This window comes from Wickerhamomyces anomalus (genome assembly GCF_001661255.1).
Source record: "Wickerhamomyces anomalus NRRL Y-366-8 unplaced genomic scaffold WICANscaffold_5, whole genome shotgun sequence".
NCBI lineage: Eukaryota > Fungi > Ascomycota > Saccharomycetes > Phaffomycetales > Wickerhamomycetaceae > Hansenula > Hansenula anomala.
Genome location: NW_017567114.1, coordinates 1411447 through 1432978, shown reverse-complemented (window position 1 = coordinate 1432978; position 21532 = coordinate 1411447). Strand labels below are relative to the sequence as shown.

Genomic DNA, 21532 nt, shown 5'->3' with positions numbered 1-21532 from the left:
ACCGGAAACGAGATCGAGAATAACAACAACCAAAAAAAAACATCTGTTCACAATAAACTGGAGTAAGCGCTTTTCAATCGCATTCAGTTTTAAGGTCAATGGCTGTCAGTTTTGTTCCCGGTGAACCAAACCAATCGCTCCAGGCGGTGGCCCAAGGAGAATGGAAAGACCATTCCATTGTGGTGAGTATTTTACCGTACTTGTTGGTGGGATTGAAGCTAACATTTACAACAACAGGCTTATTGTTCGGGGAACAATCTAATCATTTTATCAGAGAATATGAGTTATTTGCAGACGATATACCTCGATTCAGATGCTCATGCGGTAGATATCAATCATTATAATGGAAACGTGAGTAAACCAGGTGTAATCACTAGGAGAAGCAAATATTAACAAACCTCGAAGATCGCTGTTGCTATTGGGAGTCAAGTTAGCATATACGAACCAATGAGTGAATTCATGAAAATACCCAGAGTATGTATAAAATCAAGTCACTTCATCATCAGTCATTTTTTCTAACAACACTCTGTATAGTGGCAGTATGCAACCAAACTAATTGATCCAAACAATAGTTCCCTTGTCAATACATTGAATTGGGGTATACAGGAAGAATTGATTGTTGGATCAGACTATTTAACATTATGGAATATTAGAAGAGAGTTTGGGGAGATACATACCTCGATCCTTTGGTCAATGATTCAATCATCTCCAGTGTTCATAGCAAAGATTTCACAGGATTCTTCATTAATAGCTAGTTGTGGAAAATATGACAAACTATTGAAGATTTGGGATAGAATTTCATTTGGTGAATCTTCCTTATTTGATCTAACCTACCTTTTGCATCCAAGCTCTATCACCAATCTTAGGTGGAAAAGACATGATTACAACAATCTGCCCAAGAATGATGAGTACACCAACACGCTTTACTCTTTGGGCAGAGACTCTGTTTTGAGAATTTGGTCAAGCTACAATTATGAAAAGAAACACATAATACAGCATTGGGGGTCCTTAGATCTTTATGAAGAAACATGCAAGAGGAAAGGTAGAAGATTTGTCAATATTGTGGATGATTATTTGGTCACACATGCACTTAGAACAGCATTAGGAAAACTTTATAGCCAGGAGCTGATTGAGATTCAAAAAAGACAACCTGATTTGGCAATTGTTGCTGATGAAAATGCCAATATTTCAGTATTTGCAATTGAAAACTTGTCACAAAATCCCCCAAAATTGATAAATATAACCAAACTTAAAAGTTTGAAATTCTATCCAAAGGCTTTTGTTTCAAACCCTCAATATATCAATTTTGCAGAGACAATAATGGACCCTAACGGTAACTTATCCGTTGTGATTCATGATTTGAATGGTGTTATAAGACATACTATAATAAATTTAAGCTTTTTAGTTGACAATGGAACAGAAAAGGACGTCGGAATGTTAGCTCATAAATTAACAGGTCATAAAAAGTCAATTCGTGAAATTGTTAGAACAATTGACGGTGAAGCAATGCTTACAAAGAGTAGGTTCAATGAAAATGCTATATGGATTCCTCAACCCCTAAGAGATAGTGTTACTTTAGCTAAGAAATCCATTGTGGAAACTCCTGCACCTATTTTGAAAGCTGCTATATTAGAAAAAGGTAACCTTTTGATTTCTTTCTGTGGAAGCGCACTTGTCTTATGGGATACCAGTGTCAAAATTGCTCAACAGTTAGACTCAATAGAGACACATACCGATGAAGAGCCTCTATGTTTCACAAGTATTCCATTGAAGAAGCATGACCATTCAAAACATTTTGTTGCTGCTATATATAAGCATGAATCAAAAGCCTGGATCATCAAAGGTACTAAACTTGCTGAAACTAAGATCCAGAATTTACCGCTTGACGAAGAACAAGTTCATATTATTGCCTCTATAGACCCAGTTGGTAGCACATATGAAAATGATCGCCCAGTTTTATCAACAATAACAAAAGATGGTCTTTTACAATGCTATTCTACTGAAATAGAAAATGATGAAATTAAATGGATTGAACGCGACAGCTTGGACTCTGGAATTGCTAATGCGTCGTATATCAGGGGGTCCTCTATTGCAAAATTCGCCATTGTGGATGAAACTCGAAAGAAATTCACAATTTGGGATTTGAAAAGAAATGTTTTGGAATATGAAGAAATCGTGGAAAGTGAGATTCAAGATATTGATTGGACAAGCACTGAAAATAAGCAAAGTATTTTAGCAATTGGGTTTGAAGATTTTTCTCTTTTGTATACACAATTGAGATATGATTACACAAATAAAAACCCTCCTTTCCAAGTCATTAGAGAGATTGATATCAAAAATTATACCACGCATAAGATTGGTGATTCCATCTGGTTGAAAGATGGTACTCTAGTTATTGGTACAGGTAATCAGATCTTTGTTGCAGATAAAAAATTGGATCTGACAAATGATAAGTTCACCAAAAAGTCGTTAGGTTCAAGAAACATTGTTTCAAATGATATAATGAGTTTATGTTCAGTGTTAAATGGTCCGCTCCCATTATTTCATCCTCAAATTTTGATTCAAGCTCTTTTCAATGAGAAGATAGAAATTGTTAAAGAGATCCTTTTGAGATTGTTTTTGAAAATAAGAGAATTCGAAATTGATGATAAGCCAATAAATGAACTAGGATCTACTTTAGGATTTGATGTTACCAAATTTTTTGACAGTCATTATGTGAAGGATACGACATTTGAAGAACCGTATACGGAGTTTAATCAGACCGTTGCAGAAGGGTTAAAAGAGAAGTTAACAAATCATTCATTACCTTATCTAACAAGACATCAGCAAATTACATTAGTTAGCACAATTGAAGCCGTTGAAGATATTGATAAGAATAAATTAAGCCTTGATAGCAATGGACTTAGATTTGCTCTTGGTGTCAAACTGTTTCAACTACATCGTGGCATACAAGAAAGGCTAACAATGAGAGATATCAACTGGGCAATGCATAGTGAAAACAAAGAGCTTTTATTGCAATTGATTGAAAACTCCATCAAGAATAGAAGAATAACATGGAGTGTTGCTCGAGAATATGGTATGACATATTGGCTAAAATTTGATGATTTGGTGAAAACGTTTGAAGTTATTGCAAGAAATGAGTTCAGTACTGATGATAAAAGAGATCCAATCAATTGTTCTATTTATTATCTTGCTTTGAAGAAGAAACAAATTCTGTTAGCATTATGGAGAACTTCAGTTGGTCATCCTGAACAACAGAAGATGATGAGTTTCCTCAAGAATGATTTCAAAGAAAAGAGATGGAGATCTGCAGCATTGAAGAATGCGTTTGTTCTTTTAAGTAAACATAGATATTTACTGGCTTCTTGCTTTTTCCTCTTGGGTGATAGTTTAAAAGATGCAGTGAACGTTTTAATCAAGCAAGTTAAAGACACTGATTTAGCGATTGGTGTTTGCAGAGTTTATGAAGGGGATAATGGTCCAGTTTTGCAAGATATGTTGAAGAAGTACATGTTATCAGAAGCAGTTTCTTTAGGTGATAGATGGACCACCAGTTTTGTGTTTTGGAAAAGTAAACAACAGTCAAGAGCTATTCAAGCATTGGTAAAATCTCCAATAGATATTATTGATGAAAATGAAAAGAAAGATATAGTGATTACTGAAAAATCAAAGTCATTTATTGAAGATGATCCATTATTGGTTATCCTATATCAAAATCTAAGAGAAAAAAATTTGAATTATTTCCATGGATCATTGAAAATTACTCCAAGTACAGAATCTGAATTCATATTGAGAGTTGCTTCAATTTATATGAGAATGGGATGTGATTATTTATCTGTATCTTTATTAAAAAACTGGAAATTTCTCAAGTCAGAAGATTTCAAAAAGGGGCAAAGTTTCACATCACTCAAGTCAGCTCTTAATGGGTATAATGATGTTTCCAATTCTTCTACTGCTTCCAAGAACCCTGGAAGCATTTTGGAGAAATATGGATTATCACCATCCGCCAGAAGAAGAAGCAGTTTCATGTCAAGTTATCAAGATGAAGGACACAAAGATATTCCGTCGCACTTCTCTAAGGGTGATGGTGGTAATGGTGTTGGGTTAAGCTTGTTGGAGAAATATGGATTGGCTTCCAACAGTAAAGATAAAAAAGAGATTAATGAAGATGAAGAAAAGAAAAAGGGTAATAATGCAGCTGCACAACCACCAAAAGCTGCTTTCCAAGAACCTGATATGAGCGCATTCAATTTTGGATTTTAAAAACTACAATATCAATATTAAACAAGATGACTTCAATTTTTATTATGTACTATACTCCATATAAAATTATTGATACCAGACCATTTTTTTTCATATGAAGTACTTATGCAGATTGTGACAAATAACAACGAACAGCTAAAACCAATAACAGCTGATAGTACATATATTGATAATAATGCAATATTCAAGATTTTTGAAAATGTAGAGTTCGAATCCAGGCCTATAACGCTTAAAATGGGTATGAACCCATTAGACAGCACAGAATACTTTGATATACCCGAACTTTGGTAAAACTGGTCTTGAGTACCAATATTGATGTTGAGGTAACTCAACAAATCATAGGCCATGAATATGATGAGTGATGGTAATAATATTGGTATAGATTCCTTGATGAAAAACTTTGTTCGGTGAAGTAGCTTTCTCATGTTGATAAATATCTATAGTGGATTCTGAAAGATCTGGAGTATAGTAACGGTCAGCCTGGGGTTTAAAGCTCGAATAGAGAAATATGTTATGCTTGAAGTATTGAGCTTGAATATTGTGATGATTGTATGGTAAATGGTAAAAAGTCTTGAAGGTTCTTCAGTGAAATATAAGTTGTTGAAACCAATTTCAGTTTAAAAGGGCAAATTTGCTACTTCTCCAGCTTCTCGCGTAAAGTATTGACGATGACACCAACGATTAAACCGACACCTCCAAATTAGATGATTCCTCGAGGGAACTGGTTGCAAAGTTATATCTTTATCACCAAGTCATCTTTAAAGCAATACAAATCACTTTCAACTCTCGAGATGTCCATCTTCGATGCACTTTCTCGTAGAATTCGAATAGGGGTAAAAACTGTTTCGATGACAGTTTACCAAAGAAACGGTTGAGCCAGACATGGACATCTGCCAACAGTTAACGGGCCGATAAGACATATACGTGAGCTACAGAAAAGCATTTTATCTCTATTTTATACCATTAACTATCCAAAAAACTTTGCATATTTTTGTTTCTCTTTATTCTTGAGTCCCTGTATCACTTTCTCAGTTTCTTCAATCTTTTTCACAACAACAGCATCTTTTGAATTGAGTTTATGACAGTTTTGGAAATCTTCCAGGGCTTCTTCATATTTATGGAGCTCAACTTTTGATAACCCTCTTCTATAATAGCTCTTAGCTCTTTCAGTTTCTGTAGCAGTATCAGATTCAAGCAAATAAGTTGAATAATCAACAGCTCTCTTATAATCCTTAAGATTAACACATACTAAAGCCAAATTCAGATATAATTTTCTTTTCAACTCTTCGAATTTTGGTGCATATTCTGGTTCTTGATCTTTTTCAGGAATAAATTCAACAACATATCTAAGTGATTTTTTGTATTTGAATAATGCTTCTTTGTAATTTTTCTCTTTGAATAAAATGGTTGCAGATTCTTTAATGATATTTGATGCAACATAAGCTTCTGCTGTCTTCTCCTTGTCAAAATGATCATCATCATCTGGGTATTCTTCATATATATCACCACCAACTGTACTATAAGATGCATTATAAACTGGGACTCCTAACGTTTCATCCCACTGCCCACAATCTTCAATTATAATGTCCTTCTTGGGTATACTTTTTTCATCAACTAGTTCTAGTTCAATAGCACGAACTGTTGATTTACCATGTGTGATTTTCCCAAATATGGTGTGTTTTTGGTTTAAATGAGGTGACGGATATGTATTAATGAAAAACTGTGAAGTATTCGTATTTGGACCAGTATTTGCCATTGCAAGATTGAATAAGGTACTGAAGTCCCCTAGGTTTTCATCTTCAAAAGTCCCCGAAAGGTTTGATTTAGTTGAAAATACTGAACAACCACCTTTCCCTATTTCTTGGTTTTGAAAATTTGATGACCCATAAGTTATATCACCAGCTTGAATCATAAAGTTTTTGATAACTTTATGGAAGTGATTGTCTTTTAATGTTAGCTTGTTTCCATTTGGATCTGTTTTGTCACCAATACATAGATGTAAAAAGTTTTCAGCAGCTTTTGGTGCAACATCTTCATATAATTCAGCCACTATTCTACCAATGCGTTCACCTCCAATTGATATATCAAGGAATACCTTTGGATGGATAGCCTCTATTTGTACCATTCTTGTTTGAAACACAGCTTCTTCGAAAGGTATTAGAAAGGTGGATGTTGAAGGTGTACTTATTGATTCTGTTCTTTGGTGCCAATTTTTTTTTTTCAAAATGGGTTCGATCAAGTTCGGTGATACTTCAACAACAACAAACTTTTATTGCACCAAAGTCTCATACATATTAAAGTAAAGGTAGAAAATGCCCCCAAAAAAATCATCAATATCCCTTAATAATTAAAATCTCCATAGTTTGTGGTCATTAAAGTTCTTTAAAGACCTTAAGCTCATTGAAGCTGACTAAGCTTCGCGAATTATTACGTAACAGATGCCCCCAGTTCAGAAAAGAACGAGCTTCGAATCAAATCAACTTCATTACAAACCAGTGTATGTTATTTCCTTACGCAATGTTCTTGAGGAGACCAGCTGTGTTTGTGCCCAGAAGATCACTATCAAGTGCCTACCAGTCACAGATAGACAAGGCCAGACAGTCCTGTTTGGGATCATTGTCAAAGTTTGACAAGTCTTCCTACATCTTGTCCGCTTATATCCCCAGTCCTGCTAGAGATTATTTCATTGCTACTAGAGCTTTCAATATTGAAATATCCAAGATATCTGCTCAAGAATCACAAGTGAATAAGCAACTGAAGTCTACTATTGGTGTTTCATCTAATGATTTGAGATTCAAATTCTGGGAAGAGATGCTCTTCAAGATTTTTCAAAATCCATATAGTGATCAAGTCATTGGTGAACCAGTTGGTTTATTACTTAGGGATGGTATTCGAAACGAATTCAATCTTAGTCCAGAGGGTTTCAATCAAGTCTTATCAACAAGGAAGCACTTCTTATCCAAGTCATATTTCCAAAACACAGATGAGCTGTGTTCTTATGGCGAAGGTCTTTATTCGCAATTGAATTACATTGTTCAAAATTTGTTGCTATCTAATCAGTTATCTCCATCCACCATCAAGTTAGTCGAGGAAAGTTCTGAGTTACAAAACTTGATCACTGAGATCTCGGCACATATAGGGCAGTCCACTGGGATTGCCTCCATAGTTATTGGTACTAAATACTATGCTCAAAATAAGAACCAGATAAATCTACCAATTGATATAATGACAAAACATGACTTGTCCCAGGAGTCGCTTTTGAGGCTATTTCAAGGTCATGAAGATCAGAAAGCAGAAATTGAAGCTAAGTTGAAAGATGTAATTTATGAAACTTGTGTTGTTGCTAATGATCATCTCTTAACTGCCAGGGAGAAATTGAAAGCAGTGAAGGAAGAAATTTCCAAAATTATCTCTACAACTGAGGACGAGTTAATTTTGAGGAAATCCAAAACTTGGAAAAAACAAGTTCCTGACTGTCTTTTCGTCCCTTTTATGAGCTCCATTCCATTGAATGGTTATCTATCTCAGTTGGAGAAGAATGATTTTGATATATTATCAAAAAACATTGAGAATAACTATTGGAAACTGGTATGGAATTCATATAGAAACTACCAAAAGAGACAGATATAGTACATCATTCTTAATTCATTATTTATTCCCACAAAACTGTGGGCAATCTATTTATTAATAAAACGTCATTATTATTTTGTGACTTTTCCCAAATGTCATATCCCAGAATATTTAGTTAATAGGAGTTTCAACTCACTTTCTATATACACAAAAACCCTCTCTTACCTTTAATCATGGAGCAAGTGGTTCAATCTCGACTGCCAGTTTATTTCTCAAAGCTTCTAAAACAACCAACCCAATGGTAGTCGCCGGTATTGTCGACAGAGCATGTCTTCTAAACCCTCTATATAGCCAGTCATACCAACTCAACTTGGAATTTGATTGTATAAACAGCACATGCTCTAATGTATCCAAGTAAGTGTTGTAATAAATAGTTAGCATCCTGGATCTTGTTATTGGTTTCCCGCGATTTGGTAATGATGTTCCATATATATCAAATGCTTCTAATCTTGAAAGGTGGATATTTTGTATTTTGGTTATTGGATATTGAATGATCTGTAATGATAATGATGCTGTCATACCTGCTAGAAATACAAATGAAGTCTTCAAAAATTTGAATTTTTTCTCTTGTTCCACCTTTTTAGTATATTCTTCTTTAGACAATTTGAATTGGTAGGGACTCATCACTTTTTCTTTATAATATTTGAAATTTATAAAGACATCTCTTGTGAAATGGTAACCTTGATTCTTTATAGTTTCAAAAGAGCAGAAATATATGGCAAATCCAATACTTTCCTTCATGAAGCTTAAGGCATACCCTGCAAATACACCAGAAACACCAATTTCATGTAGTTTTTTCAATCCAAATTTCCACAAATTTTCATGTTGACCTTTTAACAATTCATTAGCAGAAGATCTTGTATAAATTGCATCAATTGGAGCAGCAGCCATTGATTGGAAAGTACCAGCAACAAAACCTGCTCTCAAAGTATCAATTGGAGAAGGATCTTCCAAGAAATTTTTCTTTTCTCCATTAAAATGTTGTAAACTAACCAGGTATGTAGTGTACAATACAACACCAGTGGCCGAATTTGCAATTAATGGGGGTAAAATAGTATCAGGGATGAATCTCCAACCAAATTTCTTGATAGCTGATACAAAGACACCAATAGAAGAGTCTTTATAAAAATTGTATGGTCTTTTAGTGGTTTGTGTCATTGAGCCATGAACAAATAATCTAGTTATTGCCATATAATCTATTCTTGTGGGCCTAAATAGTTTGGCAGGTGGCGTTCTTAGATATAAAGAGGTCAATTGATACATCAAAGCTCTAATACCAGCACTACCAAAACCAACGACTCTTGTTCCTTTATTTGACAATTCTGGTTGTATATGTTGTGCATCTTCTTCCTCAAGTGAACTGTTGATTATATATGACGTTCCCAAAAAACTTGGACCAGCCAAGCGTGGTGTGTTGGATTGGCCATTTGAACTGCTCGGGCTATTTAAGTGAGCACCTGTTACCACCATTGAAACCTTTTGATATCATTTAACTGATTGAAAGTGACGTAGGATGATTCAAAAAGGATTTCAAGTAGTTTATGCCAATTTAACGTTCTTCCAAATTTAAAAAAAAAGAAAATCGCGAAACAATTAGGTAATATCCCGGTAATCACAATAGACTTTTCAAAATAACTTTAAGGCCTTCATTGGAAACAAATACTTGACATGCTGAGAAGGTTGTGGATTGCTACGTTAAAGGTCTATTTGTTATTGCATGTTTACTCTAAATTAACCCTCATATTTGGCTAGTTCTCTTTAAATATGCGTTCCAACCAGCAGATCTATAACGCTCCCCTTCAACTTTTGGATCTCTTTCTTTACCAAAAAGACCTCTACCCACAATTATGATATCACTACCACCAGCAACAACTTCACTGACAGATCTGTATTGTTGACCTAAACCATCACCTTTATCATCAAGACCAACACCTGGAGTCATGATTAACCAATCAAAACCTTCATCTCTACCACCCATATCGTTTTGGGCAATAAATCCAATAACAAAATCTTTATCAGTTTTAGCAATATCAACGGTTTGTTTAGTGTATTCACCTTTAGCTAAAGAACCTTTTGAACTTAATTCTGCAAGCATCAACAAACCTCTTGGTTCTTGTGAGACTTCTGAAGCAGCTTCTTTCAAACCTCTAACGATACCTTCACCAGTTACACCATGTGCGTTAGTTATATCAGACCATGTAGCGATTTTGAAAGCACCACCTGAATATTGAGCTTTAACTGTGTTTCCAATATCTGCAAATTTACGATCTTCAAAGATCAAAAAATTATGTTTTGAAGCCAATTTTTTCAATGGCTCAATGGTACCTTCAATTGAAAAGTCATCAATGATATCAATGTGAGTTTTAACTAGACAGATGTATGGGCCTAGTGTATCAACTAGTTCCAAAAATTCTTTGGTAGTTCTAACATCAATTGAAGCACACAAGTTTGATTTTTTGGACTCCATAACGCCAAAAAGACGTTTAGCCAAAGGTGATGGGTGAGCTTCCGCTCTTTGAGGGTAGGTTAAGGTTTGGACCATAGTGATATATCTTTTCAAAGGTGATTTTAGTCAAAAAAGGTTATAAAAGTTGTTTGATAATTAAATCTTTGGCCAGTTGAAAAAAAAAAGTAGTGGCCGCGACCAACAACGAGATGCTAAACTTAATGTTTTTAGAGAATATGATCTAATTGTATATTCGAATGGAATTGAATGAATTGAGATATTCCATTAATTTAATTGTTATCCAATGCTTCATAGGTAATATCAAAGATTTAAAGGTCTTTAAACCATTTTCCTATGTACTCACTATATCCAGATAATTTCCTGATTGGGATGTTTCCGATCTTTTTTCCAATTGACGAAGAAAAAAAAATGTTGAAAAAATACTGAAACTTGTTTGCCATAATGAAAACTTACCAAAGCATTTGATTTAATACTATTGAAACTAAAATATCAAGACAAGATGGATCAATTAAACCAAAGAGAACAACAAGATTTCCAAAGAATCGTTGAACAAAAACAAATGAAAGACTTTATGCGTCTTTATTCCAATTTGGTTGAACGTTGTTTTACCGATTGTGTTAATGATTTCACTTCAGCAAAATTAACTTCAAAAGAAGAAACTTGTGTTATGAAATGTAGTGAAAAATTCTTGAAACATAGTGAAAGAGTTGGTCAAAGATTCCAAGAACAAAATGCTTTATTAACTGAACAAATGAGACGTTAAGAGGTGGAAGTTGATGATTGATAGTTGCTCTAGAAAAGATCAAATTTGTATGAAGTGATGATTAGTCTTTATGCAAGTTATTAGAAGATTACTTTTTTTGTTGTGTTTTGTATTTCATTTTAAATTTAATGGGAGAAAGTTGAGATTTTATGACATTGAATGGATCATAAAGAGGCAAGCTACGCTCTATTTTGTACATATGTTTTTTAACCACATTATTATACATGGTTATACTTTATTAACTACATTTGATTATTTGAGTTTATTTCATTAATTAATTAAACATTCATTTTAAGTAGTATCATAAGACTCTTTGAACAATTGCAATAGCTTGTCAGTTTCAATTTGCATCTCTTTTGACCAATTGTTGATATCCGTACCGTCTTTATTATACATTATAGCATTTGCAAACATTAACAAAATTTCTCTCTCTAATTCAGCAGCATTTTGAATCCTGCCATCCTTAACCATTTGTTTAATAGTTTTCAAGTCTCTTGGTTCTTTGATCAATGAGTAATAATCAGGGGCATTACTTTCACTAACTGGTTGTAAAAAAGTTGAGGCATATTTATATGATGTAATATTTGCAATCAACGGATTTGATAGAATTTGAAGTTTCTTATTTGGTGGTGCGTGTACTGGACCAGCAGGACTAGATGGAACAGACGTTGACAGTTTAGCTCTTTTCTTTGCTGGTGTTTTATCTTCAAGTTTGGACGTGGAGGATCTTCTTTTACGAGCACTCTCAACTGATCTATCATCACCTTCGCTACCATCAGTTGATTCTTTAGCATCAGATGTCTCTCCTATTAGCTCCTCTTCCTTCACGCCTTCTTTTTCCGTTTCAACTTCTTCTTTAACATCCACCATCTCCACATCATTATCATCACCTGGAGGAGTTGTAGCCTCAGGAGTAGGTGCCTTAACTTCTTCAGGTTCCTCAGTTTCTTCCTCAGCGTTTCCATTTTCCATAGTAGCAGGTACTGGTTCGTTTTCTTCGCCATTCGAAACTGGCGCAAAATCAACGGATTTGACTGGATTTGGTGGAAGATTGTTATCAGTCTTTGATACAGAAATATTGGATTTCTCAGGTTCTTCAATAGCATTAGTAGCTTGTAATCGAGTACTTGGAACTGGGACTGATTGTGTTTGTGGGATGGTAGCTTGTGGTGGTTGAGATTGCGTACTGGCTTGAGTTTGATGAACAGCTTGCACTTGTTTTGTTTGTTGTGGTTGTAGTTGTGGTGGAGCTTGCGTTTGAGTTTGTGACTGCTGCTGTATTATAGAAGGGGGTGCTTGTACTTGTGGTTTCAGCTGTTGCGCTGGGGTATTTGATGGTTGTTGTTGTTGTTGAGCAGGCTTTGTGAGCTGAGCTGGTAACGATTGTTTATACTCTTGAATCACTAGTTGATCTAATTCACCTTTTTCAATCATCGATATCTCATTCATCACTTTCTCATAGTCTTCTTCATAGTCTCGTATGGATTCAATTGCATTATCCCTATATCTTCCATAATTTTTATCAATCAAACCTTGAAAGTCTTCCCTCGACAACTTTATCTTGAAATTATCATTATTAGCTAGAATTTGGATATCTGAGGATTGAAAAATCTTCGTTATCGATAGAATAACATCCCTAATAGTGACTTTGGGTAATGTTTCTATCGTCTTATCTGGACTAATATGGGTTCTGACTAGTTGTAATAATGGATTGTTGTTGATAACTGTGGTTATTTTCAGTAAACTGATAGTCTCATCCAGTGACTTGTACACGAAGGACTCGATCACTCGAAGCACCAAAATCCGAAAGCTCTCAAACTGATGTAGTGGCTTAAGCTCTCGACTGGACATTCCTTATAAAGTTGATACTTTTGTGCTTCTTCGTTGTTGATGTTCACATTTCAAATTCTCAACTTCACCAAAAACCAAAAAAAAAGTTCATATTCGCGAAAAGTTTTGGAAACTTCAAGGACGCGAAAAATCTGACACGCTTTTATGATTTTAAAGACTAAACAAGGATTTTATATCAGCCAAAAAAGAGGTTACAATAACGCTATCATAATGTCAGAAGGTCTTCAATTGCCATCATACTTCCCAGTGTCAAGAAGTCTTCAGCGTGAGCTCGAAGATTTGAGAGATAGTTCCACTTCATTGGATGAGTTGAAGAAGACACAGGAAGAAATATTGAAAGCTGCAGTTACATATTTTCAATTGTTATTCCCAGATGATGCAAACAGTGAATGGAATATCGAAGGTGCTGTGAATTTGGAATTAATCAAACAACTGCTTGATTCATATGAAAGTTTAGTGGGTGCTCAACAACAAACAACACATTTCAATCAAACATTTAACAAAGCTAAAAATCAAATCAGAGCTAGACTAAGAGAGGAACCAGAATTGAGCGTGGATAATATAGATGCATATAGATCAGTGGGCACGAACAAGAAGTCATTTGGTGAAATTCTTGATGAGGAATTGAAGCGAGTTCCACCTATCAACAAAGATGAAAGTAATCCAGATTATATTTTCTTGAAAAATGCAACATTTGTGATATCACATCCATTAGATCCATTGCCAGATGAAGAAGAAGATGATGATATCCAAGTTGGTGGTGGTAAAATTGATTTGAAATGTCCAATTTCTATGAATTACTTTGACGCTCCAATGATCAGTACAAAATGTAAACATACATTCGATCAAGCAAGTATACTGGGGACTTGGAAATCTGCTGGTGTGATGGAGGATTGTCCAACACCAGGTTGTAGAGCGCGTTTGAGAAGAGCTGACTTTATTCCAGATAGATTGATGACACTAAGAGTGAAAAGTTTCAAAGCTCAAGAAAAGAAATTGGAAAATGCTGAAGAGTATGAGAAATTGGATTGATGATGTTTATTTGCTCGATTATTGTATATTATATCAATAGTTAACACGAAGTTGTGATATTTGTAGTTTTTTCATTACTGGAACCCATATTTGGGGGTTTTCCCGATTTGGGTGATTTCCCGATGTTTTTTCTATCTTTTTTTTCCATCTTGAACAGACCAAGCAGATAACTTCAATAATCAAATCATCATATTCATCCAATCATCTTCACAATGCTAAGGCGTAACCCTATGCGCTCTCTTTTCAGAACTAATGTTACTTTGAAAAGATTTCAATCCACTTTACCTCCTTCAATTTCACAACTTTTCCAGAACCCACCACCACTAGAATCAGAATTAACTATCAATGGGTACATAAAGTCAGTGCGTTCACTGAAGAAAGTGTCCTTTGTGGATTTATCAGATGGTAGCTCTCATCAAAATCTTATGTGTGTGTTATCACCAGCCCAGGCTACAGGATTGAAAACAGGGCAATCTATTGAGCTGAAAGGTTTCTGGGTTAAATCAAAAGGTAAAGAACAACCATTCGAATTTAAGGTACTTCCTGGCGAAGAAAGTCTCAAAATAGTAGGAAATGTTAAAGATGATTTCCAATTACAGAAAAAAGCCCATTCAATTCAATATTTAAGGTCATTATCAACGTTGCGTTGGAGAACTTCATATCTATCATCCATTTTAAGATTTAGATCATTTGTCGATTTGAAACTTCATGATTTTTTCCAAAATGAAGGTTTTTTCAAAACAAACCCACCAATATTAACTGGATCAGACTGTGAAGGTGCTGGAGAATTATTCCAAGTTGAATCAAAATCATTATCAGAAAATAAAGAGAAATTTTTCGGTAAGAATGCTTACCTGACTGTTTCTTCACAATTGCATTTAGAAGTTTTATCGGCTGCCCTTGGTAAAGTTTGGACATTGTCACCAACATTTAGAGCGGAAGCTAGTGGTACAAACAGACATCTAAGTGAATTTTGGATGTTGGAAGCTGAAATGCCATATGTGGAGGATATAGGTCAAATAACTGGGTTAACCGAACAAATGATTAAGCATGTTGTTAAAGATCTAGTGAATGATACAAACCAAGTTGCTTCAAATCTGTTAAAATCACAAAGATCTGTGGAGGGTCAAGAAGGTAAAACGGACTTGACAGAGAAATGGAAAAAACTTTATGAAACAGAGTGGAAAACAATCACATATAAAGAAGCATTGCAGATTTTGGAATCCTCTGGTGAAACTTTCCAACATCCAGTTAAGTACGAGGACGGCTTGGCCACTGAGCATGAAAAATGGTTAGCCGGTGAGTACTTCAAATCCCCAGTCTTTGTTATTGACTACCCAAAGGATATGAAGGCATTTTACATGAAGGTTAACCCAGATAATGAAACAGTTGCATGTTTTGACTTGTTAGTACCAGAAGTCGGTGAAGTTATTGGTGGGTCTTTAAGAGAACATAATCTAGAGAAACTAACTAGTATAATTAATGACAGAGGAATGAAATTAGATGAATTAAAATGGTATCTGTCATTGAGAGAGAATTCAACTGTTCCTCATGGTGGATTCGGACTAGGTTTTGAAAGACTAATATGTTATTTGGCCGACGTTGAGAATGTCCGTGATGTCGTCCCTTTCCCAAGAAGCAAAGGTGAATGTCCATGTTGAAGATAGTTTGTGTATACTGTGAATAGAATCTTGTAAATACTTTATACTCATGTCGGAAGCACGGACCGTGTAGTCATAGTAAACTATCCGGCTCTCGGACCGGTCAACCACGAAAGCCCCAGATTATTTCTCCTCAAAGAAAATTGAAAAAGGTACTTTAACTCATTGATTTGACATCTTTTCCTTTGCAATTCAATTTATCAGCCATACAATCTCAATTATGTCTTCAGGAGCTAAACTCATCGCTAAGTCCCTCAAAAAGCTAGGCGTCAAAGCAGTGTTTGGAATTGTCGGTATTCCAATCGTGGAAGTTGGTGATGCCTTGATTGCTGAAGGTGTCAGATTTATCGGATTCAGAAACGAACAAGCTGCTTCTTATGCTGCTTCGGCTTATGGGTATTTAACAGGCCAGCCAGGTGTCTTGCTTGTTGTTGGTGGTCCTGGTGTCGTACATGCTTTTGCTGGAATATTGAATTCTAATGCAAACCGTTGGCCATTACTGGTATTGGCTGGATCTTCAAGTTTTGGCGATGTCACAAAAGGCGGCTTCCAAGAACTCGACCAAATAAGTCTTTTGAGTCCTCATACTAAATTTAGTGCTAGGCCATTATCATTTGATCAGTTTCCAGGCTTGTTATCAAAAGCTTACAAGTCAAGCTTTTTTGGGGTTCCTGGGAGTACTTATCTCGACTTACCAGCTGATTTAGTAGAGAGTGAATTAACAGAGCAAGAGGAGGAAAACTTGTTAGGTCAATTGAGACAAATTACAACCAAAGATGTTCCAAAATTCAAACCACCATCTGAGCAAATCAAGCTGGTTGCAAACGCATTGAAAACTGCTAAATCACCATTGGTTATCGTTGGGAAAGGTGCGGCTTATTCCGACGCTTCTTCAGTCATTACAAAGTTTGTTGAGGATCATAAATTCCCATTCTTGCCAACTCCAATGGGTAAAGGAGTTGTTCCTGATGAAAGTTGTTTGAATGTATCATCTGCTAGATCCAAAGCTTTGAAGAATGCTGATGTTGTTCTACTATTGGGTGCTAGACTCAATTGGATATTGCATTTTGGAGAAGCACCGAGATATAGAGAGGATGCTATCTTCATTCAAGTTGATCATTCACCGGATGAAGTTGGAAATAATTCATTGAACTCTTTGGAGTATGGGTTGGTTGGTGATATATCCTTAGTTGTCGAGGAACTTGCTCATGAGCTAGGTGATGAGTTTAAGGCTCCGCCGATTCCAACTGATATGAAACAAACAATTGAAAAGAATAATGAGTCTTTGATTAATAAGGAAAGTACAAAGAATGATATGATGACATATAATAACGTTTATAAAGTGCTTCGTGAAATAATAGCACCAATAGAGAAAGACACAATCCTAATATCTGAAGGTGCTAATACAATGGATGTTGCCAGAATATCATTTCCTCAGAACTATCCAAAACAAAGAATCGATGCTGGAACAAATGCCACTATGGGTGTTGGTTCAGGGTATGCTATTGCTGCTAAAATCTCAAATCCAGATAAAACTGTCATTGCAATTGAAGGAGATTCTGCTTTTGGCTTTTCAGGATTAGAGATAGAAACTGCTGTTAGATCACATTTACCTGTTATCATCGTTGTGATGAACAATAGTGGTATCTATAAAGGAATTGATACGAAACGCTATTCATATAATGAATATGAAAAACTTCCATCAACAGCACTTAGTAAAGAAACCAGGTATGATGTTCTTGCAAAAAGTCTTGGAGCTGATGGTATTTTAGTCAAGACTGAAAAGGAAGTTCATGATGGGTTCCAAAAAGCATTGGAAAACCTTTCAAAAGGTGAAACCACTGTTTTGAATGTGATTATCTCACCAGGAGTACAAAAGAAAGTCGGTTTTGGATGGCAGAACAAAAAGAAGTCAACGAAGCTGTAAATTATAAATTCAAAATACCATAGCCAATTGATTAGATACTCAGATATTTATCATTATTAATCCATTTATTGAATTAACTTTACCAAAACTTGATTCTGATGACTTGTGTAGTGAAAGTTTAACTCGAGTTTGATTATTACAAATCCAAATTGGACTTGGCGGATTTCCGTAAAGAGTTAAATTGGCTTGGAAGACGGAAACATCAACAAAAAATAATCACGACAACCAGGAAAATAAGTTACAATTAGTGATGAACGGAAAGGTGTGTGAAGATGGAAAAGTATAAAAGCAGTGAAAAAGTAGGTCTTTGGTCTTTTAGCTGAGTTGCTTTCCATTAGGTCTAAATATATTACTCACTATGACCCTGGCGCAACCTGATTATGACCAAAGAATTCAACCTCTCTCATTAAAAGACACCAACTTATTCAAACCCATCAAGCTTGGTGATATTGAGGTTTCCCATAGAGTCGTCTTAGCTCCGCTGACTAGACTTAGAGCAGACCCTGATTCTTATGTTCCTAATGTTGAATTGGCTTCTGAGTATTACCGTCAGAGATCTGAAAACCCAGGGGCACTGATTATCACAGAAGGTATTGTTGTTTCGAAGTTCACCACAGGATTCTTTGATGGGTGTCCAGGTATTTGGAATGAGGAACAGACTGAAGCATGGGCTAAGATCTTTAAGCCAATTAAAGATAATGGTTCATTTGTTGTTGCCCAGTTGTTTGGTTTAGGTAGACAAGCCATTCCTGATGTTCTTGCTAAGAATGGAATCCCTTATAAAACTGCAACTGCTGGTAGATACATCACTCACGACGGTGCTTATGATTTCAAAGAAAAAGCACTTGAGTTCAATAATCCATTACTTGAGTTAACATTGGAAGAAATTGAACAACATATTGTTGATTTTATTCAAGCTGGTATTAATTGTATCAAGGCTGGAGCTGATGGTGTTCAAGTTCATGTTGCCAATGGATACTTGTTGAATCAATTTTTAGACCCAGAATCAAATCAAAGAACTGATGTATATGGCGGATCAATTGAGAATAGATCAAAATTGCCTTTGAAAATCATTGATGGTTTGATCGATGCTATTGGGGCTGGCAAGGTTTCTGTTAGATTCTCTCCATATTCGAAATTTGGTGGTTTTAATGGTGTTCAAGATGATCCAACCTTATTGGCACAATATGCTCATATCGTGGGTGAATTAGAAGTTAGAGCTCAACAAGGCAAAAGAGTTCAATTTCTTGATATTGTTGAGCCACGAATCTTTACGGGTGTTTCCACTGATGAATACCCTGAATTTAAAGGTGGTAATAATGATTTCTTTTATCATATTTGGAAAGGACCAATTGTTAGAGCTGGTGACTATATGTCGAATCATGATGCTTTGAAAAATGATATACAAGATGGAAGAACATTAATTGCTTTCGGTAGGTATTTTATTTCAAATCCAGATTTACCAACTCGATTACAAAAAGGTTTACCATTAAACAAGTATTATCGTGAACTTTTTTACAGTCCTGGTCCAAAAGGCTACATTGATTACCAAAAACACAGTGAAACATTGACTGAATAGATAGTTATATAAGGGTATAGTATATTTGCTTCGCAGAGCTCTCAATCGTCATCATGATCTTTATGTTCTCCCTTTAGTTTATGGTATGCATCTTCAAATGTATCTTCAATATCATCAGCAATGTCTTCAAATCCCTCTTTGATATCATCTCCTAACTCCTCAAGATCTTCACCTATCGATTCAAAAAACCCTTTGTGCTTAGTTTCTTTTTCTTTCTCAGAAGTTTCAGTCTTTGTCTTTTTATCGCCCTTTTCTTTGGATTTGGTTTTTTTCTCTTCTGTCTTTGTTTTATGGTTTTCCTTACTCTTTGATTCACCAACAGCTTTAGTAGTGGATGTTGCTTCCTGTAGATCACCTGTTGATGTAGATTCATCATTGACTTGAGCATTTGAATTTTCTAAGGTGGTGGTACTTTTCGCTTTTGCCCCTCTGAATAGCTGGTCATAAGTTGATTTCTCCTTTAACACTCTACCAATATCAAATTTAACATTTGGATAAGCTAAATCATCTCTCCAATCATTTGATAAAACATTATCATGGCCAAAAATATTAGATGAGCCATTATTTTGAGAAGGAGATAAACCCAAAGTTTCACAGAGAATGTTGTAGACTTCGATATTTTGGAATGGTCTAACTTTGAATGATTCATCATTCTTTGATCTTGATTTGAAGTATGGCCCAGTACCAAGAAATATAGCTCTCATTAACACTTCAGTATTATTATAGCCATGGACACCTTTTGGCGAATAATCACCATGATTTTCCTCCATTCTATCATGTGTAGTGATTGAATATCCAACATCCGGGATCACCCAGATTGGTGCAATTCTATCATAATATTGTGAACGCTCTGGTCCACCAAAATTCCACTCTTTTGGCAAATCCTCTCTCAAATAAAATGAATAGCCTGAATTTTCTTTATATGAAGCATTCAACTCTTTATAAATATCTTCGACAGAAACCTCTGGAATCGGTCTTAATCCAAATAATGGCCAGCCATCTGTATGTTGAACCTGTGTTGTGTTGATTAAATCATCTAAATAAACCAATCTTTTATTAGAGGTAGGAGCCATACCGTGGTCCGAGACAACAACTAAGTTTATGATATCTGTTGCGTTTCTTTCCGCTATACCACTTGTAATATTTTTGATGAATGAATCAACATACAATAACCCTTTTGACAATTCATCACCTTGGATACCATAAATATGACCGAGTGTATCAATAGTTGGTACATATGCAATAATTAACTCTGGTCTCTTGGAGCTATCACGATCCAACCATTCAAATATTCTGTTTGTCTTCACTTCCAAAGTTTCAGATTTGTTGAATTTATCAACTTCTGAAGGGTTCCACGATTTAAATTCAACCTCACTTCCTGGATACATGTGAATAGCAGAACGAACACCTTGAGACTCAGCAGTTGACCAAATTGGCTCACCGCCCCAAAATCCAGGATCTAAAGAATGTTGAGGCAATTTATTGATGAAATTTTTCCCTGTTACTGGGTCGAAAAAAGTGTTTCCAACAATACCATGGAACTGTGGATGTAAACCAGTTGCCATTGTCCAATGATTTGGGAAAGTTGAAGAAGGGAATGAGGGAATCATGTATGGTGGACCATAACCCTTCTGTAAAAATTCATGTAAAGTTGGTGTTAGTTTTGAGGAAATATAATGAGGATGGAACCCATCTAATGATATCAAAATTGTTGTTGGGTAAAATATATCAGTCCCATTGGAAAATGTCTGTTTATTATTTCTGGTTGGCTCTGAGTTTCTAGATTTTCTGGATAGCAAAACACCCAATACTATCACAGCAATTATTAAACCAATGACAAGAAGGTGAATGAAAACTCTTTTGATACCTTTAGCAGATGTTTTCCAAAAACCATCTTTTTTATGTAGTATGAACTCATCATCATTTAAGTCAAAAGAATCACGATCATTGAAGTTTTCCTGGAGTTCAATCCCGTTGGTGGCTATATTTCTAGGCAAACGGTTGTAACCTCTTCCTGCAATTTTATTCACTGCATCTCTAAGCCTAGTAGCTAGAGAAGGCCCATTATCAAACAAAGAAGTATCTTGTTCCAAATCAAAATCATCACGGAATACATTTGCATTTAACTCCTCCTCCTCTGGAGTAGAGAAATCATCATCATCCTCGTCCAAATTTGTGACGGGTATATCTATAGCATGACCATCAACCATATCTTAAAAGTAGAAACCTTTTCCCTGAAGTAACGAAAGAATGGACACCAATTAATAGGCTTTTGAAGATTGTATTTTGGTGCCAAAATCTTTAAAATCGATATGATCATTTTCGCGAAGTTTACCCTGTATTGAGCTTAAAGCGATTC

At 35.4% G+C, this 21532-nt stretch overlaps 12 protein-coding genes across 12 annotated transcripts; 7 read left to right on the top strand and 5 right to left on the bottom strand.

The window, feature by feature from the left end:
• The first annotated feature begins 127 nt into the window (after positions 1–127).
• Positions 128–5052, top strand: RAV1 (Rav1p). Its single transcript, XM_019180330.1, has 4 exons — positions 128–351; positions 406–474; positions 535–4186; positions 4343–5052. The coding sequence occupies exons 1-4, from the start codon at positions 280–282 to the stop codon at positions 4552–4554; spliced, it is 4005 nt and encodes a 1334-aa protein (XP_019037720.1). The 5' UTR covers positions 128–279; the 3' UTR covers positions 4555–5052.
• A 178-nt stretch (positions 5053–5230) lies between these two features.
• On the bottom strand, positions 5231–6417 carry CPR7 (peptidylprolyl isomerase CPR7; the record flags this gene model as incomplete). The annotated part of the gene is made up of 1 exon (XM_019182804.1): positions 5231–6417. Exon 1 carries the CDS (start codon positions 6386–6388, stop codon positions 5231–5233), a length of 1158 nt encoding a protein of 385 aa, XP_019037719.1. The 5' UTR covers positions 6389–6417.
• A 371-nt stretch (positions 6418–6788) lies between these two features.
• Positions 6789–7950, top strand: WICANDRAFT_96530 (uncharacterized protein). Its single transcript, XM_019186517.1, has 3 exons — positions 6789–7226; positions 7247–7746; positions 7792–7950. Exons 1-3 carry the CDS (start codon positions 7148–7150, stop codon positions 7891–7893), a joined length of 681 nt encoding a protein of 226 aa, XP_019037718.1. The 5' UTR covers positions 6789–7147; the 3' UTR covers positions 7894–7950.
• A 114-nt stretch (positions 7951–8064) lies between these two features.
• On the bottom strand, positions 8065–9363 carry WICANDRAFT_34741 (uncharacterized protein; the record flags this gene model as incomplete). Its single annotated transcript, XM_019182223.1, has 1 exon — positions 8065–9363. The coding sequence occupies one exon, from the start codon at positions 9361–9363 to the stop codon at positions 8065–8067; it is 1299 nt and encodes a 432-aa protein (XP_019037717.1).
• Positions 9364–9631: 268 nt separating this feature from the next.
• URA3 (orotidine-5'-phosphate decarboxylase) lies at positions 9632–10435 on the bottom strand (the record flags this gene model as incomplete). The annotated part of the gene is made up of 1 exon (XM_019183779.1): positions 9632–10435. One exon carries the CDS (start codon positions 10433–10435, stop codon positions 9632–9634), a length of 804 nt encoding a protein of 267 aa, XP_019037716.1.
• Positions 10436–10859: 424 nt separating this feature from the next.
• On the top strand, positions 10860–11123 carry TIM9 (protein transporter TIM9; the record flags this gene model as incomplete). Its single annotated transcript, XM_019182198.1, has 1 exon — positions 10860–11123. One exon carries the CDS (start codon positions 10860–10862, stop codon positions 11121–11123), a length of 264 nt encoding a protein of 87 aa, XP_019037715.1.
• A 291-nt stretch (positions 11124–11414) lies between these two features.
• On the bottom strand, positions 11415–13021 carry WICANDRAFT_70420 (uncharacterized protein; the record flags this gene model as incomplete). The annotated part of the gene is made up of 2 exons (XM_019184204.1): positions 12968–13021; positions 11415–12847 (listed from the first exon to the last, which is right to left on the bottom strand). The coding sequence occupies exons 1-2, from the start codon at positions 12972–12974 to the stop codon at positions 11415–11417; spliced, it is 1440 nt and encodes a 479-aa protein (XP_019037714.1). The 5' UTR covers positions 12975–13021.
• Positions 13022–13184: 163 nt separating this feature from the next.
• Positions 13185–14006, top strand: MMS21 (SUMO ligase MMS21; the record flags this gene model as incomplete). The annotated part of the gene is made up of 1 exon (XM_019185102.1): positions 13185–14006. One exon carries the CDS (start codon positions 13185–13187, stop codon positions 14004–14006), a length of 822 nt encoding a protein of 273 aa, XP_019037713.1.
• Positions 14007–14236: 230 nt separating this feature from the next.
• Positions 14237–15783, top strand: SLM5 (asparagine--tRNA ligase SLM5; the record flags this gene model as incomplete). The annotated part of the gene is made up of 1 exon (XM_019182803.1): positions 14237–15783. The coding sequence occupies one exon, from the start codon at positions 14237–14239 to the stop codon at positions 15665–15667; it is 1431 nt and encodes a 476-aa protein (XP_019037712.1). The 3' UTR covers positions 15668–15783.
• Positions 15784–16532: 749 nt separating this feature from the next.
• On the top strand, positions 16533–17736 carry PXP1 (putative indolepyruvate decarboxylase family protein; the record flags this gene model as incomplete). Its single annotated transcript, XM_019186516.1, has 1 exon — positions 16533–17736. A coding segment is annotated over exon 1 (826 nt), but the record flags the coding sequence as incomplete, so codon positions are not given.
• Positions 17737–17952: 216 nt separating this feature from the next.
• On the top strand, positions 17953–19173 carry WICANDRAFT_34671 (uncharacterized protein; the record flags this gene model as incomplete). Its single annotated transcript, XM_019182216.1, has 1 exon — positions 17953–19173. The coding sequence occupies one exon, from the start codon at positions 17953–17955 to the stop codon at positions 19171–19173; it is 1221 nt and encodes a 406-aa protein (XP_019037710.1).
• A 41-nt stretch (positions 19174–19214) lies between these two features.
• Positions 19215–21396, bottom strand: NPP2 (nucleotide diphosphatase/phosphodiesterase NPP2; the record flags this gene model as incomplete). The annotated part of the gene is made up of 2 exons (XM_019182802.1): positions 21204–21396; positions 19215–21131 (listed from the first exon to the last, which is right to left on the bottom strand). Exons 1-2 carry the CDS (start codon positions 21381–21383, stop codon positions 19215–19217), a joined length of 2097 nt encoding a protein of 698 aa, XP_019037709.1. The 5' UTR covers positions 21384–21396.
• Positions 21397–21532: the final 136 nt, after the last annotated feature.